The sequence below is a fragment of the Rhamphochromis sp. 'chilingali' genome (assembly GCF_963969265.1).
Source record: "Rhamphochromis sp. 'chilingali' genome assembly, chromosome: 14".
NCBI lineage: Eukaryota > Metazoa > Chordata > Actinopteri > Cichliformes > Cichlidae > Rhamphochromis > Rhamphochromis sp. 'chilingali'.
The window spans coordinates 3686714-3706878 of NC_137941.1; the positions used below are offsets into that span (position 1 = coordinate 3686714).

Here is a 20165-nt window from a genome sequence, read left to right on the forward strand (position 1 = left end):
TATTGCGGTTTAGTAACGACACAGATGCAGAAGTAGTCGCTTGTAGCACATTCAGAAATGATTTAACTTCTAATAAAAAAAACTCCACCAGTTTTACAAGAAACCGTCGATCAAACGCAGTTCACACATCGTTATCACCACAGGCCAAAGACAGGAAGGTTCAGCATCATCCCCAGGGGTGCGTTGCTGCTCAGCTGGGGGGGGGGGTTCCCCTCATTGCCGAGAGGCTCGATGAGGATTCGGGGCACTTTTTATTTCATGCATCAGAAACAGTTCGATAAACTAACCCATTTTTTAGACATAGTTTTGAGAGATATTTGGAGACAGTGAAGTTAAGATAGCAAATACTGGAAAGCTAAATTGTTCATGATTGCATCACTGTTTTCATGCGCAGCTGGGATTCTCAGCTTTTCGCATGCCGCGCCACGTTGACGTGTTATCCTGACTACACGATCCTTTCTGCCTCACTCTCAAACTACAGTTCCCCACCAATTACTGCTTCAATTACACGTCTTTCCATGCCGTCACTTTGCCTATAGCATAAACACAGTGACAAGGACATTAAACCTAATTAAGCTCATCATGTGGTTGCTACAGTAACAACTTTTAAGCTAGTGTGTAGATGTTTGCAGTGTGACTTCTCGAGGGCATAAGAACAGAATTTATAGTGTTTGCATTAGGAGCACGAGTCCTAATGCGGCTCTGTCCTCCAAACAGGCACAGATGTGAAGGAAGCACAGGTCATTTGTGTCTCCACGGGAACCAAATGCATCAACGGTGAGTACATGAGTGACCGCGGCCTGGCACTCAATGACTGCCACGCTGAGATAATTGCCCGACGCTCGCTCATCAGGTACCTCTACACTCAGCTGGAGTTCTTCCTCAGGTCAGTGTCAATTTGTTTATTTTTTTGATAATCTGATGAAATCCTGCAGCTCTCTGTTCTTCTAGACTTTGAATGTCCGTTTTAAACACAGGTTTTGTGACATTTGTCTGCCTCTGTTTCAATTTCTCATTGATCCGTGGTTATAGCAACAACAAGGAGGACTACCACAAATCAATATTTGTGCTGTGTGACAAGGGAGGCTACAGGTTAAAGGATAACGTTCAGTTCCACCTCTACATCAGCACCTCTCCCTGTGGAGATGCCAGGATTTTCTCTCCACACGAGGCCGGAGTGGAAGGTACGCAGCCTCGCGTCTCCTCCCCAGCTCAGCTCTCACGTGCTTTTAGTTTAGTCTCGTCCAGTTTAGTATTCAGTGTTGACGACAGGTTTTGTTTTTTTTAATTTAATTTAATCTGTAAAGTTTTCCTCTCGTGCTTCATTTCAATTAATTAGAATTTTACTCCACTGTCCAAATACACATTACAGACACATTTAAACAAGGCAGTAGTAATTATAGCTTTTTGTTATTCTCTGTCTGCCGCTATCAGTCTTTCTGCCGCCCAGCACACCCACACTGTCTGTCTGATTAACCTCCTTCTTACTCCTGTCAGAGAGTCTTCCGTTGCACATGGCAGGCTGAATAAAAAACAGCCACATTCAATTAGTCACTGAATAGATGGCGCCTGCTGGTGGAACAGCACAAAACTTTGATAACATAATAATAAATAACGGGTCACGCTGGGTGGGAGCCGTTTTTACTGCCGGTAGAATAACTGACTGTGCCAAAAATCACTCCTGTTTACTATACAGTCTATTATATACTTAAGTTTCACAATTGTATGTGTCAGAATTCTCAATGAGGAAGTCTGTCCACCATTAAGTGCTCACAAAAAACTCTACAGCTGAATAACAACTTAATGTACATGCCAAGGATGCAACTTTTTTAAGCTGCAGTTAGGGCTGCACGATTAATCGTTAGAAAATCGCGATCTCAATTCATACTTATGTGCGATCTCATTTCCAAATGACAACGATTTAAAAAAAAAAAAAAAAAAGACGACGACGATTGTACCGCATTTTGATCCGGGACGTAATCTGCATGAAAACAAGCGCTCACTCTTCCTGCTCAACAAATGACAAGGGCGGAGCCTTATACCACGTGATACAGAAGCTGGCTGCTAAAAAAACAACGGAGAGCACGTCAGGGATGACGAGAAAGTGACAGGAGAAAATCCGTCCCGGTCAACCACCCAAACATCCGTAACGGGAACCTTATACAGCGCTTCCCTATACCCGTCGAACTCCCGCAGGCACAAAGAAATTACGGAGGCTATTACTTATCACCTGACCAAAGATATGGCTCCCATCAACACTGTGAAAACGAGGGATTTAGGAAAATGATCAACACCCTAGACAAACGCTACACAGTGCCGTCCCGCAACTATTTTTCTATTGTTGCACTACCTGCTCTGTACACGCAGTGTCGAGCAACGGTGGAGACGGAATTTCAAGCAGTACAACATTTTGCAGCAACGACAAAACGTGAGACATTTGTTGTTTTTATGTTTATTTATTGTTTTTATGTTCAGTCTCAACTGTTACGAAGTTGATGTGCAGTTAATAAGTGCAATAAATATTTATATTGGAAAAGAAAATCGTGAGAGAATCGTGATCTCAATTCTAAGCAAAAAAATCGTGATTCTCATTTTATGCAAAATCGTGCAGCCCTAGCTGCAGTGCAAAAACACTGAATTTAATACAAATGGTGGATCAGTGGTGTAACAGATTTCAACCAAAGCTTCTGTTTTTGCATGTTGAGGAGGTAGATTTTTGTATATATTAGCATAGAAATGGGGAAAGTAATTTTTTTGGCATTTGAGGTTTTATGTAACTTTTTTTTATAACTTTTTTCACAAAAACACAACCACAACAGACAAAACTTCTGTTTTAAAATGTCAAAGTCAAAACCTTGACTGACACTTTAAGAGTGTAAACAGGCAAATGCTTTATTCATCCCAAAGGATGGGATGTATAAAGCTGCCAAAGCATGCAAAACTTCAATAAAACACATTTAAAATCACAGAAGAAGAAGGTTACACTAAAGATGGAACTCGGTTAAATAGCAAATGCAAAAAATGGTAAATGGCCTGCATTTGTATAGCGCTTTACTGGTCCCTAAGAACCCCAAAGCGCTTTACACTACATTCAGTCATTCACCCATTCACACACACATTCACACACTGGTGTTGGCAGCTACATTGTAGCCACAGCTGCCCTGGGGCGCACTGACAGAGGCAAAAAAACAGTGATTCAGTAAATCTAAAAACTGTGGTAAAGATTTTCTGTATCAGTCACTGTGGGAGTGGAGCTCTAACCGGTTTTAGACGAACCAGTTGTATATGCAGAGGACGGCCTGGATCCGTTAATTATCCACATCCTATCACAGCCATGGTCAGTTGGATAAGCGCTACATCAGCTGATGGAGGAAAGTTTTTCATGTTCCCGAAAATGTCAAAACTTTTAGGTTAACACACAAAAAACACATTTAATTTATTCATGATAATTTATTCATATTTTCTACAAATGCCTGCTATGGCTGAATCTATCCACCAGTAACACGTCTGGGATTAAACCAACTGTCAGTCGCAACTAGTGCCATCGTTTCTTTTCACGGCTCAGATTAATCTTCCTCCCAAAAAGTCCCGGAGCCAGCAATGTTCATACCGTGGTCCAAGAAGTGTGAGCGAGGCAACATCTCACCACAGCAGACCGTGAAACACATCAGACTACACCCACAGTGTTCCCCCTGGGTCTACTCAGCAAGTTGTTCATCTTATTGTCCAAACACCTCACATTTCCCATGATCATCCCTGAAACTGTTCTGGAGCCCAGTCGTTTCCTCGGTAGCTCCTCCGGGATTTCAGGCCTCGCCGCAGGCCATAGGGTGATCAGTGCAAACAGCTCATGGAGATATACATTAACAAGAGTCTAATATAAGGAAAAAAACACAAGTAGACTTGCAAAACTTGACTTGACAAGACTTGATAAAGGAAAAGTTTGCATTAAATCATGAAAATAAAAGAAATTCAAAGCAAAAGAGAGCTACTGCAACAGGTTCCCACTCAACAGTGTTTCCTCATTTTTCCTGCTTTTTAACTGAAGAAAAGTAGAATGACACCAAGAAACAGATTCACCCACACATTCACTTTCTTTAATGTTTCCTGATCAAACAAACTGTATCACTCTATCACCAACAGACTTCATGTTCCAAACATCAAACAAGTGTCACATAAAACTATATAAAAGAGTAAATTAAACTCATACTCCTCTCTTCCTTTATGTGCTTCTGCTTATGTGCCACCCAGACCAAGGAGACAGACATCCTAACCGGAAAGCGCGGGGTCAGCTGAGGACCAAAATCGAGTCCGGGGAGGGCACCATCCCTGTAAGGTCCAGCAACACCATCCAGACCTGGGACGGTGTTCTTCAAGGGGAGCGATTACTCACCATGTCCTGCAGTGACAAGATTGCGAGGTATTTTGGGATAAATTGAGTTCAGTTGTCGTCCTTAGAAATATTCAGAAACTCTGTTTCTAAGTACAAAGTACAAACCGAGGAGCCTTTCACGAATAAAACAGATAAAACAATATAAATAAACCAAAATATCAAAGTACACTTTAAAGAAGATTTTTTTTCTTTCTTTGTCACAATTAAATATGTTAACTTCTATTTGTGTAACTTTTAGAGCAAAGGTGAAATCAGTTTTCTCAGAACTGGAACTGCGACTAGTACTACACTGGTTTCTGGCATGAAGGAGGCTGGAAGCTGAAGGTTTAAGTCAACACCATCAGAAATGTAAAAAACAGATGCTTCTGCACGTCTGTACATACCTACAAGTCTCCTGTTATACAGTATATGTGATTCCAGGTCACTAAAGATGATGAATTATATTAATAGAAACAATTCCATACATCGTGGACATATTGACAGAAATGTCAATATCAATAGAGTCATGCTCCTGCAGGCTTTGCGTTACCCGTTGGGTTTTCTCCCATTCTTAGACCGATATGATGATTGAATTGCTTTCTGTGTGTTATTAGAAACCTTTAGTTTAGCGAAGGCTACATAAAGCAACACGTTATGTTTCAGCCCTGACCAGATGTGTTACATGAGACTCTTTTCAGGTGTTTTATTTTCCACTGCTTCAGTCGACTGTACAGCGCTTTATCTTTGCTTTGTCCATCCACCGTGCCATTTCAAGCCTTCCCGGGGTGTCAGGGACAGCTAAATTGATATACTGCCCCCGGGGCCATCTTTGCAGACACATCATAGCATCTTTAGTCTGTGTCCATGTTCAAGGCAACACTCTGCCTCTCTCGTGATGAACGGTGAAGCTTCTCCATAACTCCTCTCGTGAGCCCTCCTCCTCTTCCTCTCGCTTTCTGTGCCCTGGATCATAATATTTTGCCCGAATGGATTGAGTGATTGAATGCCGAGTGTGTATTTGAGGAGGGACATGTCTACTGACTGGCAAATGCTGTTTGCACTACGTGAGCTGCCCTTTCACTGTGTGATTTAGATTTTATGTGGTGGTCCATCGTGGAGGGATCCAAGTCAGTAGAGGGCAAAATAAGGTGGAAGTTGGACGTTTTTAAGTCTGACTAAATTTTTAAAGTTGACACGAGTTACAGATCAGTGCTGAAATCAAGAAGCAGAAAAAAATGCATGTAAGCAATTAAGGTATGAGTATCTTTCTTCCACTGTGAGAAACTATTATGCACGACTTGTGGCGCGACCTCCTCATGACACGGCTATTAGCTGTGTCAGAAATCCTCCACCCACCTGCCTCTGTCCCTGTGTGAGTGATAGTTAGCAACAGGGCTGCCGTTCAATGCAGCTACTGACGGGCAGGCTTTGCCCCGTGCCCCCAGTGCTCCCTCGTTACACATTGTTTTCGCTCCTCTCATTTTCCTCTGATTACACGGCGTCGTTATGAACGAGCCATTCTCTGCCTCGTGTCTGTCCTTTGAATGAGTTCATTAGCATAAAGGCAAATTGTTCTCTCGGTTTTCCTCTTTTCTTTTGTTATTGCTGTAACAGCTCATCACGTGTGCTTTCTGACCTATTCTGACCCTGTTCTCATTTGAGTGTGTACAATCTGTGTGTAGACGCACAAAGCACGGTATTGGGGGGAGGGAAAAAAGCGATAAAGCAATACAGTGATGTTTGACAGGACAGGAATGAAATTGAATGCCTCTCACGACATAACTCTGTGTGAGCGCGCTTGATTGTTGTAGCTTTTTACCCAGTGTGTATGTGTGTCCTTCAGAGGGGATACAGGTGTATATGTGTCACCGTGTTGCTGTGATGAAACAGCGTGAGTGTGTGTGTGTGTTGCAGCAGAATGTGTGAACGTGTGCTTTCCTGCTCGCAGCTACAGTGAATTTAGATATTTTATTTTGCCCTCCCGCCGTTCCACACACGCCTTCTCACAAACGCGCACACAGAATATTGCATACGGAAACAATGGACCCTCTGTGTAGCCTGCGGTCTTTTGCATGTGTGCATATTATTTTTGATTGTTTTGGGTTCACATTGGTAATTTCACAGACTCTCAAACAGTCTGCCTGAAGTAAAAGGGAGAATGAGAAGAGCTAGCCAACCCTCATTTTGTAATGTTCTCCTAAAGACAAAGGGTAGTGATACTCACGGTTTTTCTCTCAATGTCAGCGAATGCAACAGGAACACCATCGCCAGTGATGAAGTTGTCCAATTAAGTAGCAGCATCACTTTTGTAACCAACACTTTTGTTCATTAGGGTTTTTTGTGCCTTGTAGCTGTGTTGTCAAAAACCTTCAGTATCACGAGTCATCATTGGAACTGATGTAACTGATGATGGTGTTCCTGCAACACTATCACAGTATAGATGCTTTGTTTTGAGTATAAATATAGACAGTGTATTGGTCCCACCCTTATTATCATATTATTGGACGTAATTACTCTGACGCCTCATCTCACAAACATCCTGTTAGTGAACTCGACTGGACTCTAGAAGATACATTAAAGGTGTTTTGATGCTGCTGGAGAGCACAACACAAACAAAATTATGTCGACGAAATTATTGTGACTGTGTGCAATGAACGTTCAGTCTCATTGCCTTTGAAATGTTTGCTTCGAAGGCTGAGACTAGGTCTGCAACCACTCTCAGCCATCTGCAGAGTGACTTTGATGCATCAGGACAGCAATAAAATGGCGAAAAGACATTTCAGTGTGATGTAAGTTTGAGACTGAATTGGGTCAAAGTGGCAGTTACAGAGATTAACTGTGATAAATATGTGTAAATTTCAACTCTGTTGCCGTTTCTTGCAAAGCTGCTGTCGTGTACATACACAGAAATTCACCTTAAAAGCTTTCGTTCAGAATCTCATAGATCTGACATGTTGCGCACAAGTCGTGCCTGTCGCTGCAGACGGTTCAGTGCATTAGTAATCTGTGTCTGTTTAAAAACTGGATTATAGATTATGGTTTGCAGTTTTATAAAAACCATCACCAATCTGTCTGTTTGGAGATAGGTTGCACTGTGCAGTCGAGTCCAGAGGTTGAGGGTATTGCATGCAACTATTTGCTATCGGTCACTGTTCATAAACTAATTAAATACAGGGACCGAGCAATCACCAAATATTCCTAGTAACGAGGTTGCCTCCCTGATTTTCCTCTGGTGTGACTGAAACATGGATTTTCTGCCATAATTTCTCTGTCTTAAAAATGAGCTTTTCATTCATCTAAATAGTTTTAGTGATTAAACCTTAACAGGAATATTTTGAGGCCAAAAAGATAAACCAGTTGCTTTGCTGCTTCAACGTAACCAAATAGTTTTGGAGCATTAGACCTCATCAAACGTACCCAAGCAGTGAGTGATAGCAGGAGTAACCTGTCAGTGAAAAGAGCCTTTTTCTTTGATTAAACATTTCAAATGTTGCAGATGTATGTCTTTGAATTCGGTGGGTTTGGAGCTGAATGCCATGTGCACGGTCTGGAAAGCAGGTCATCACTGGGTTTTGAGCTTTCGATGGGATTTGTTGACAGATAAAATGCACTGTATAAGATGCCAGCAGCCTTCAGCACCACCTTTCTCTAACATTTCCCACATCTGTTATTTTTCTTCATTTTTCTCGCTCTCGCTTTTTCTTTGCCTTCACACCCTTACTGACTCTTTCTCCATCTACCCAGAGAGAGAGAGTTAGAGAAACTTCTCTCTCTCTCTCTCTCTGGCTCCTTATGTATTTGTCTTTCTGCGAGGAGGGCAGGCACTGCTTCACAGAGCATGTAAATAGGAGAGTGACTGGGGAAAGATGGCTAATGGCACAGCCTGGAAATAAACAGAAGTTTGGGAAAAATGGAATTGGATACCTCACACTGTAGATGGCTGTAGGACGTCAGATAGGACTCAGTGTTCATGTACTAATATGCAGTATTAACTCTGTTTTTGTGTGTATTCCAGCCAGCCTGTGAACATTACAGCGATGTGCTGCCTGTACACTGAAATCCTAAAACTGCCTCAATGATACGTTGAAGTTGTTGTGAAGCTCGTGTGCTTTTCTCTCTGCAGGTGGAACGTGGTGGGCATCCAGGGCTCCTTGATGAGCTACTTCACAGAGCCAATCTACTTCTCCAGCATAATCCTGGGCAGCCTTTACCATGCTGACCACCTCTCCAGGGCCATGTACCAGCGCATCGCAGATATCGAAGACCTGCCCCAGCAGTTCACCCTCAACAGGCCTCTTCTCAGCGGTAAGAGCCTTCGCCTTCTTTGATGTAGATGAGGTGGGAAAGTAAGAAAAGTGCATCATCAAGTTTCCTTCTGCAGATCTCTGCTGTTATAGATCAGTCATCACGATTTCACGGGTTGAGAGGATCACTGTGTTAATCTTTACCAATCGACCTGCAGATTTTAATCCTAAGCAGTAAACACATTAATTCACCCTGCTGGTCAGTCAGTCCCGCAGGAACAGGAAGACAGTTATTGCTTTTCTCCTTTTGTTGGATCTGAGCTGACATTTACCTAGTTCCTGTGGAATTTGAATAGCTTTATCATTTTGTGTAAATTTTCAGCATTGTCTTGACCTTTTAAAAAGGCTGTATAGACCAGGACTCCTGCAGTGTTTTCTTCTCTCTCTCTCTTTTCAACTTTCTATTTTTAGATGCAGAGCATGCAGTCTTTGTACTTTGGTTGTTTTTGTAAGACAATGCTGTGTTTGAGGAAAGATGAGTCTGCTTTCCATTTGCATTTCTGCTCCACTTTTTCCACTTAATATTGTTTTTCATTTAAAATATTGTATATAAAGACATTTGCAAGAAGTCATAAATTATTATGTAAATGTTTGGCTCCAGCCCTGCTTATTTACAGTTGCTTTGAAGCTTATAAATGAGTATTAGGGCCGCATTAAGAAAAAAAATATGTATTGTTAATTTTGAGAAAAAAGGTGGAAATGCGGAGAGTTCCTGCTGCTGCTACTCTCTACAAAATGCCTTGTGTAGGCGAGTTTTTGTGTTTTTCTGATGTAACATGCATCCTCTTTATTGCATGAGGGCGTACCTGTCAGTATCCCTGCATTTGTTCATTCCCAGCTGTTTCATTTTGCAGAAGTTTGGCCAACTCTTACAAGTTTGTGTTTTTTCCTTCTGATTCAGCTTTCTGCACCATCTTTTCAACGTCCTTGAACTCATTATTGTGCTCTGTTTATCTGCTAAGAGAGAAATTATTTCCTTGTTACTAAAACTGATTCTAAAACACGATTTCAATAACTCATCTGCACAAAGCCTTTGGCCGTAGCAGCTGTCGTAGAAGCTCCTTCTTTCCACATAAATGCAGTTTCCAGTGACAGCAGTGGGCTGTTTTTGAAACACTGGGTCTTTAATTTCAGACTGAAGTAGACAAAAGACACACAAACAAGTTTTTATTTCAGACAGCGAACCACAGTCGCCACTAACATCGTTACGTAACTCATATAATTTGGCAAATGTGGAGCTGCTATGAGCCCAGTGTCCAGCACCAGCTTACAGACGATGTTTATTTATACAGAGAGATTTATTGGTTTGAAAAAATAAATCTTTAACTAGATTTCAAAAGTTTAATCCATTCATCGCTCCTTTTCTTGCAATTTTTTTTGTGTTTCAGAAAAAAAAGCCTAAAGTCCAGTTATGGTTATAGAGTTACAGCTGTCACAGATTTTGACAGTTGCCAAATGGGTTTAATGAGCAATGAATAATAAACAATAATAGGCAAAGTTTGTACAGTGGCACTCAGGGTCCTTTCGTCACATTTTATTGTCACCTTTATTTTATCATGATGTCCCGCTAAGATCAAAATCAAATCAAAATACTGTAAATTATTATAAGACACATTAGAAGAAAATTTTGCTTTCCCCAGATCTGTCAGAGCTATAGGTACATCCAGAAGCAACCATTAAGAAGAGTGTAGCTGGGAGAAAGGTCCTGCTGTAGACTGGAAGTTCTAGAGTGGCTTCATAGAGAAAAATATGCTAAAATATACCAGACGGCCAAACCACAAACCATAAAGAACGTCGTGGTGAGTCAGAGACTTTGCATTTGTAATAAAATGTAGGGATGAAGGAGGAAGCATGCATATACAATATATCATCATAATCAATTACAGGAAAAAAACACAAGTTAGTAAAGTAAGATTTATTTTGTAAAGTAAAAACCAAGCATCACTTTATGATTACTAATGAGATTAGCAACGTATATATTAAAGAGAAACTTGTCCATCCTTCTATCCGGAAATCCTTAAATCCGGTTATTTTGGACAATTCCGGTCCGGAGGCAGCAGTCTAAGCAGAGAGGCCCAGACAGTCATCACGTCCACCTCATCTGAGGGGTGGGGCACACCAAGTCGTTCCCAAGTCAACCGAGAGATATAATCTCTCCAGAGTCCTGTCACTAAGAGAAAGCCCAGCTACCAAATGAAGGAAATTTCCATTTCAGTTCCATTTCCACTGCTGCTATCTGCGACCTCATTTTTTTCTGCCAGTACCCAGAGCTCGTGACCACAGGTGAGGGTTGGAACGTAGATCGACCGGTAAATTGTCAGCCTCACTTTCACGCTCAGATCTCTCTTCACCATTACAGATCTGTGCAGATCTTGTCATCTATCCATCCATCCAGATACTTGAGGCATGTACCCTTTCACTGGTTTTGCCATCAGATGTAACAATGTAATAATCATCAAACCCCATTGGGCGAGCTTTGCAGAAGACCATATATTTTGTTTCCCGAACATTTAACTTGAAAGTGTCTCAAAAGCACATCTGCTGTTCCTCTTCATGTACATGTAGCATCATCACAAAGTCCAAAACAGACAGAAGGATTCTGAATACACGTCACAGGTCGCAGATATTTAAAAATATGCTGTCAGCATCATTCGTCAGTGCTCTGAAACAGCTCGTGGATGATAACCAAACGAAATCAGTCCCTCATAAAATGGATGAAGACACTTTGCTGTGGAAATTGGATTGTCCTGATGAGTTAGATTGTACAGAGAAGCAGAAGTGAAGGAGCAACACCACAAAACAATAAATAAATTAAAAATACACATGCAGACCAATAAAACTAGCTCTCATGTGGGAAAGGAGGTAGTGATGCTCTTTAGAGGTGTGGGTGATTATTCTGCAGCAGCCGCCTCCACCTAACGGTGTTATATTCTGAGTCTGAATTTTTCAAACTGAATACAAATCCATTCATTCATTTCTAAAGAAACTGAGAGTCATTTTCTGACTTTCCTACTTGAGCTCCATCAAACACGAGCCAGTGTTTAATTAAAATTTTGAAAACATCCAGCTGGCCGTGCCTCTCTTGCCCAGCTGTGCGCTGATACAAACACGCAAAGCAAAGTTCAAGGTCAAGAAAATACCACACTGCTACAGCACTGCTTACACTGCTCATTGTGCTGCCATGAATATAGGGCAGTCCATATCAAACAAGTGGAATGAGTGGCACTGTGGAGATTTCCTTTACATCCTGGGGGATGACATGGGGCTTCATATCACACAGCCGGGATGTACATTTAGCTCACCCTGCTCCTTCCCTCTAAATGGCAAGTAAAGGAGATAATGGTGGAAGGTTATTAACCTTTTCCGCTTTAGAGAGTTTTTAGCGGTGAAAGTGCTGTGGCGTTAGAGCGCTGAGGATTTCATCCCCTTTAAATCATCTTCTGCCACAAGTGCTGCCAAATGGAACCAAGGAGCTTAATGCACACACACACACACACACACACACACACACACACACACACACACACACACACACACACACACACACACACACACACACACACACACACACACACACAGAGGAAGACACAGGGATTTATGGCATCCATATATCTCCCATTTATGCTTGAGATACAGTGGAGGCCAAAGCCCTGAAGTGTGTTAGACGAGAGCGAGCTCTGTCCTCACAGTCCCCCCAGGTGGATTCTACTGTTTGTCTCTACTGAGTTAGACAAAATGAAATGAGAAGAAGAAAAACTGTCCTGTTTAGAGATATTGCAGCTGTGGGAACAGCTGTCCTTTGGAAGGATGGACTGCCATGTTTGGGTACTTCCTTCATTGTTTAATACATCCACACATGAGGTAATAGAAAGTCTGGGTGCTGTGGGAATTCGCTGGAGCGGTGCCGTGCAATTATTCCATTTCTGGCATTGACGTAATGTTAACAAAAGATTTTTACATTCTGCGGAGGTCCTATAAATAAAAATGTCTCTGTTTTAACCTGCAGCCTCGCTCGGTCTTTGACTCTGGGTGTTTTTAATGGCAGGTATAAGTAATGCTGAAGCCAGGCAGCCAGGCAAGGCTCCAAACTTCAGTGTGAACTGGACGGTGGGTGACCAGGCCCTGGAGGTGATCAACGCAACCACGGGCAAGGACGACATGGGCCGCGCCTCACGGCTCTGCAAACACGCACTCTACAGCCGCTGGGTGCGCCTTCACTCCAAGGTACGGCGAGGCCAGAGCGCACATTCACACGCACCTCGCTGTAATACTGGCGCAGACGTGCTGAGTCACGCGACATAACTATAGTTTCTTACATAAGTGATTGTGACAGTGAGTCATAAACAGACTGAGGTCAGCTGCAGTCAGCATCACGAGCTGTACACGTCTGAACCACACGTACTTCAGTGTGGCATCTCAGGAATCGCAGCTAAGCTACGAGGTCATTCCTTGGAAGCTCTGTTCTGATTGTTTGCACGTGAGCGATGTCATTATTGACCTCGCACAGAGAGCAAAGGTCAACTTTGGTGTCAAACAGACTCAACTTAAATGTTGAGAATGAAAGCTGGGTCTGTGGCTACAGAAAGTCCAAAGGATTGGCTCAAGGAGCAGTTTTTTCTAACATTAGCATCGCTTTCTGGCATGACTGTGATGTGGAGTGCGTTGCACTGTGCTGAGGCGTGTGTGTGAGAACATCTCCCTGCTATCATACACCCACTGACTTCGTCCACTTTCCCAGTAATATAATTTAACGTTTAGACACGTTAGTAGTCAGAGCCTGACTTCCAAGGAGTGCAAACAAGTTTCTTTTTCTTTGTGTGGTAGGAGCTGAGATTTTAGATTAATGCGTGGTTGTTTTTGGTTTGTTTCTGTTATTCTGTTGCTTACTTTCCTTTCTCTGCGTCCTCAGCTGTCGTCCATCTTGCGGATCAAGGTGTCGAAGCCGAGCTCCTACCACGAAGCAAAGCAGGCGGCCACAGAGTACCACTCTGCCAAGCAGGCGCTCATCAAGGCCTTCCACAAGGCCGGCTTGGGGGCTTGGGTCAAAAAGCCCATCGAGCAAGACCAGTTCACCCTCAGCTCCTGAGGGAGTCGAGGGATTCCTTAACCACCCCCTCCTCTTTCCCTGACCCAGGCCTGAGAGAGCCCCCGTATTAACAAGCAGACACTTACTTCCGTCCCATGTGTCAGCACGCACGTGCACTTTGTATTTGTGGAAATGAACGTGCGCCGTTTCACAAACCATCCGTAACTCATCATTCTCATTCCTCAGAGGACATCAGCCTCGTGTCTTTGATTTAACTTTTTACTTTGATTTTACTGTGTAAAACTGGAATCCATGTTTTGTTTTTTCGTTTAACACGCACCCATTTGTTTCCCAGAGAAATCTTGTTCTTATGGCGTAGATGTGGAAGCTGAAATTATACCGTTCTGTCTTGTTGATCAATAAGTAGCTAATTTAGGTCGGAATGTAGCCTAGAAACGGGATCTTTGTTGACTAAAACCAATGTATATGGACCTAAAACAATATATATCTTTGCTAAAATTAATGACACTGACAAATTTTAATTTAGTTATGCATAAATCTTCAAGATGTAAATCTAGTGCTGAGAAAAACATAAGCGTTGTAACGTTTAATGTGTGTTATTTGGTCCGTTCCTTAGCTGAGACTACGTGTTCTTATCCTCTGGATTAAAGATACAAATGTTACAAAATGTTGTCGCCCTGTTTGAGTCACTGACTGGAAAGAGTTTATAAGGCAGGTGTGACAGCGTCGTAGCGCTCTTTCCTTTATTTTTATGTCGTGTTCATTCATCTGTGCGTATGATTTTTAAGTTATTTTATGTCACTCTCATTTCATACTTGAACAGATGCGAGGGAGGGGTGAGGGTCACGTTGACTGCCCCCCCCCCCCCCCCCCCCCCCCCCCCCCACCCCCACCCCTCGCCTGGGTCTTGGGAGAAGCTTTGGGAGGTGCTGCACGTTGTATTTTTTTCTTGATCCAAGCCATGGCTTTGCATGGAAACTGAACTTAGAGGCCTGCAGAGCGGAAAACGTAGGATGGGGAGCCCCGTGCGTCCGTCGGCGAATGATGTTGAATGAATGCCAGCATCTTCCTCCACAGGCAGCTTTGAATCTTTGTCTCTATTTTCTAGATTTCTTGTGATTGATTGTTTAATTTTTGAGGGAAGGGGGGGATGGGAACAATTATTTTTTTCACCCTTAGGCATTTGAGGACTGGGGCTAATGCCACAGTGAACATAGCGATAGTATAACGGACCTCTCAGATCTTGTAATTATGTCATTTTGTTGCAGGGAACAATGATGGCTGACAGATGACATGGTATATATGTACTGTAGCAGCACATACAGTATATCACTAGATGCAATCCCTCCACATTATTGTGTGCGGAATCAGCTAGACGAACAGCAGAGTAAAATGCAACCCCTGCATGAGAAGACTCAGAAGTCGTATGCTAAAATGTATCACAGTGTGATGTCATGTTCATCCTCGTCCTCTCTACGCCCAGTTAAGAAACATGTTAGCTGCATATTCCATGTTGTGAATTAACTCGATTCCTGTACACCCCGAGTGCATAAATGTCCTCATGTTTTCAATTTGTAAATGAGGATGTTTTCCCGCGGTGACTTCCTATTTCCAGCTGCGGGAAATTTCTATGTGCGGGTGTGCGTGCAATTAATGTGTGTGCTCAGGTTGTCTTTAAGCATATTCCTGTCAGATTTTCACCAAAGATGATGATGTCCATGTGTGTTTCTGCCCCAGTGTTTTCCTTTTCTTTTTCAAATATCTAACATTGTGGCATCGACCCTTTACTGTCCGGTCTTTTGCATACCCGCACAACAATGTACTACTTTTACTTTGTACAAAAACAATGTGCTCGATTCAAAGTGGGAGAAATACAAATGTCAGGCTTCTTAGTGCATCTGTAGCTGTCAATCAGTGATCATGTGTATATTGTGAGCTGCGATCATTATTGCTGCAAAATACTAGTTCTGTGTAAATAAGGAGCAACAAAGGCAACACGTCTTCTGACCTGTACAAAAAAAAAAAAACCCCAAAAGGTTTTGATCCCTCCTCTGTTGCCGAGATTGTGAAGATGTTACTGTTGCTAAGTAAGTATTTGTGATTCTGTGTCACTCACTGGGCACCATAAAGCATGGCACTAACACTGCCGGGGTCAACATGCTTCATCCCCATTGTAGCCACCCATGTTTTAAAAAAAAAAATATGCACTGTAAAGTGCCTAAGCTCAAAGTGGCATCCACCAGCTGGCACGTGTGATGTCATGTATGTACCTTTCACTTATACTTGGTTGTTTTTGGGGGTATTTTTGTTTGTTTGTTTTTAGTCAGTATTTAAAAAGCAGGAAGCGGGGACTCCCAGAGTAGAGTTAAAGTTAAAAAAAAAACTTAAAAAGTATCCAGTGCCCCCCCGACAAACAGATCCAGACCAAAGTCTCGAGCAATACTGATAATATCTCCTGTAACATCAGGCCAAAACCAACAGAGTGTCGAGTTTTCCTCCCCTTCTGCTCCTTCGGTTTTCTGTTGGTGTTCTTCGTTTATTCTAAACTGCAAAGTCTGAGATTTTTTAATATAGATATTTCCCCCTAAAGACTGCCTGCTTGTTGGATTTTGTTTTCATTTTTAACTGCACTAAAGATGTCAACAGATGATGTCATGATCTCTCTCTCTATACATATATATATATATATGTATATATATTTAAAAAAAGACAAAGTCCCCATTTATGGATTAGATGGATCAAACTATCTGCAAGAACTGAACTGCTTCTGCTTAACCCTTTGTGAATCCTCAATGATGGTCAGTGCACCCCTCCACCCCACCCCTTCTGAAGCTGCACCCATTGGTGGGGTTCTTTTTTATTTATTTGTTATAATTATTATTATTATGTTTCTTTTGTTTGGTGACTCCAGATCGGTCAGTGTTTGTTAACTGATTTCCAGAGCCACTGCTCTCCGTTCTTCTCCTTCTGCAGTTGTCCAATGTGTGAAACCCTCCCCTGACAAAAACTACAACTTTGCATGTACTACCAACACTGAAGCTGCACCTAGCATGATGACAAACTTTTAAAGGACTCGTGTAGAAAAAAAAAAGAGTTAACAGCTAAAGATAGATATATAAAGTGAACAAAAAAGAATAAAAGAGTTCTTAGTTTACTTTTTCACATGGTTGGGATTCTTTTTTTATCGCATTTCTGTGTGTGTATGAAAGAGAGAGAGTGAGTATGAAATCATGCGAGAGCATCACTTCAGGTTTGCAGCAGATTGGGACACAGAGACAAACTCCACAGTCTAAACTGTAGTTCATGTGTGTTGGATGAAGAATGCGTGGAGGATTTAACTTGTGCTTGCTATGACTAAACTGTTACTAAGTGAAAACACTACATCATAAAAGCTCTGACTTCAAAACTGCACTTAGTTAAAACTGAGCTTTGAGTCATTGCATCATTTTACAGTGACAGCCCTTCAAAGGCTAGCAGGGTCGATGTGAACGTCCGGGTCATACACATTATCCCACTTTTCAATCAGTCGATTTTGTTTCTAGACTTTGTATTTCTAATGCATTCTGTAAGTGTGTATATAAATAAGTACGATGCATACTTACGATGTATACCGTGTTAGTATCAGACCCCCTTTCTGCCTTAATTCTTGATCCCATTGATTCAACAAGTTGCTGGAAACATTCCTCAGCGATTTTGGTCCGTGTTGAAATGCACATCCATGATGCTAATTTCACAGATGGCCAGTTTGAGATAATCTGTATTTTGTGACATGGTGCGATCTCCTGCTGGAAGCAGACATCAGAAGATGATACACTGTGGTTATGAAGATAGTGGCATGGTCTGCAACAATACTCAGCTGGTTGGGCATCAGTTGATACAAGGGCCCAAAGTGTTTCCTAAATAATTTCTATACCATTACAACATCAGCAGCAGTCTGAACTACTGATACAAGGCAGGCTGTCTTGCTTATACCAAATTCTGACCCTACCATCCAAACAGAAAACTTCTTCCGATCTTCTATGGTGTAATTTTGGTGAATCTGAGTGAACTGTAGCATCAGTTTAGTGTTCTTAGCTGACAGGTGTGGTCTTGTTCATAGCTTGGTTGCAACGAGTGGGTGTTTTGCTGCTGGCCTTCAGACCATTCTCTGTAGTCCCCAGAGATGGTTGTGCAAAACGTCCCGGTAGATCCACAGTTTCCCAAACACTCAGACCAGCCAGCAAACACAATAACACATTTAAAATCGCACTTCTTTCCCATTGATGCTCGGTGTAATCTCAGCAGATCGTCTTAACCATGTCTACACTCCTACATGCATCGCCTCACTTTCTTGTGAACGACTAGTTAGATATTTGCATCAATGAGGAGTTTAACAGGTGTATCTAATGAAGTGGCCAGCGAGTATCCATCTATATAGCTATCTATACTGTATATATCAGTCGTGAGGCTTTATGTCATGGCCAGCTATATTGAAAACTGTGAAGCTCTTATTGGTAAAAGAATTTGGGCACTTGTTGCTGCACAAATGCTTTTAAACTGGTGCTGAGGTTTTGTGTAGACTCACAGTTGTGAGTGTGGATTCAGGACTAGAGTTGACCACACATGCAAAGAAGATTAGTTATGTTCAAAAACTATTTTTGAGGGATATCAGAAGTAGTTTATCAAATTAACAGTTCGTACACTTCGAAAAAGGAGTTTTACTCAAGAAGAACGCACCACAGGGACCGAGGAGCACAAATCTTGTCATGAGTGGAAAATCATTTTCATGGTAGTGAAAACCACAATCCATCAGTGAGGAATGTTCTACAGGATGGTCATGAAAAGAGGGTCCAGAGCATTCATCACAAGCCTATACTCAGCCTCTGAAACCGAGCAATCAGGCTGTATTCTGCAAAAACACACAACACTAAACCCTGCAGAGTAGCATAACAAAGTTTTATGGGCTACTGAAACAAAAATCAACCTCGATCAAAATGTTGGAAGAAAGCAAGGAAAGCAGATTCTGTTATGGTTTGGGCGTGTATCGCTGCCAGTGGAGCTGGCATTTTGACATTTAGTAATAATTTAGCTTTTGACAGGAGCAACAGGGTGGATGCAGAAGTACACAGAAGCATTTTGTGTACTCAGAGCCAGAGAAGTACATCAAATTCACACATTCTGTAATCCTAAATGTGGCAAAAGCAGGAAAAGAGCTTTTCAGCCAAGAGAAGGGCCGGTTATCTGCTCTGATGCCAGTTTATCATAATCATGTACACTTCAAATTAAAGATGTGATATGAACTTTCAACAGAGCTTCAGTTATTGGTGTTTAAGATGTCGTTTTTAATGGAAGCTATTATTTAAGTTGTGATAAGTAAACATGCTCTGTCAGTACAGACGAATGTACCAGAGCACAGAGCCTGGAGATGGTCTGGATGCTATTCTGGTTTCATACCCACAGAACATGAACTTACCGGCACAACTCACAACAGTGCCACATGGACCGACTCGGATCAGCTGCTGTATTAATCAGCAGGATGTATAAAACAGGATGTATGCACACTTTACCTGAAAACCTCAAGCCCAAGTTGCCTGTGCTTTATAGCATCGTTCATAGTGGATATACTCTGATGCATGTTTGACTTAACAAATCTGCCGATTAACAAGCAGCATCATTACTGAAATGCACCCTTACTGCTGCCTGCTGTCGCTGCAGGTATATTTAGGTAAAAACATTTATTTCTCAATCTCAAAAATGTGTAAAATATTTGAAATGCATTCCAAGCATTTCTCCTATTTCATGAAAGTAGCTTAGTTTTCTCATTAAAAAGAGAATTTTAGCATGCCCAATTAGCAAATGTGTTTCACAGTTTATGTCAGTTTAAGGAGTTTAGCTGTGAACACAACGGCCTTCAGACACATGTGTTGTTTTCGGGTTTTATTTTTACTACCGTGACTGACCGGTAACCATAAAGCAATCTTCAAACTCTTTAAATAAATGAAGATCTCAGAAAAATGTGAAACCGCGCACGAAGAAATCACGGCGTGCATACAGTCGACAGAGAATGTTTTTAAAATGTGTTTCAAGTCGATGTTTCTGTCTGCGCGTCTGATCAGCATCCCAGAAGATACCGACACCGGATCAATAATAAATCACACATGGCTGCTTTAAACCCCCCACCCCCACGCTGACATGATGAAAGCTCGAAAAACAGATTCAAACAGTCGTGACAGGTGAATTCAATAATGCAAAAATCCATCTGCTGAGTCTCCGATACCATGTTGCTCTTTGCATAAATGTTAATATTATCACATTTGTCAGAGATAAAAGTCATACAGTATCCAGCAGCTATATGTGCTTTGTTAGTGTCATGTGTTGTTGTTTTTGTCACTAGTGACAGAAAATGAATGAATGAATTTGATATGACGTTCACAAATGTTACTTAAATTAGACTACTATAATA

The 20165-nt window shown here is 41.8% G+C and overlaps 1 protein-coding gene across 2 annotated transcripts in view; it reads left to right on the plus strand.

Moving 5' to 3' along the window:
• adarb1b (adenosine deaminase RNA specific B1b) overlaps positions 1 to 16700 on the plus strand; it is a 124868-nt gene extending 108168 nt beyond the window's left edge. For both annotated transcript variants that reach the window (XM_080903862.1, XM_080903863.1), the window contains 6 exons: positions 718 to 886; positions 1033 to 1184; positions 4252 to 4420; positions 8496 to 8677; positions 12722 to 12900; positions 13586 to 16700. In XM_080903862.1, coding sequence (XP_080759988.1) covers positions 718 to 886; positions 1033 to 1184; positions 4252 to 4420; positions 8496 to 8677; positions 12722 to 12900; positions 13586 to 13762 — 1028 coding nt within the window. In that variant the 3' untranslated portion in view covers positions 13763 to 16700. The remainder of the gene's footprint in view (positions 1 to 717; positions 887 to 1032; positions 1185 to 4251; positions 4421 to 8495; positions 8678 to 12721; positions 12901 to 13585) is intronic.
• Positions 16701 to 20165: the final 3465 nt, after the last annotated feature.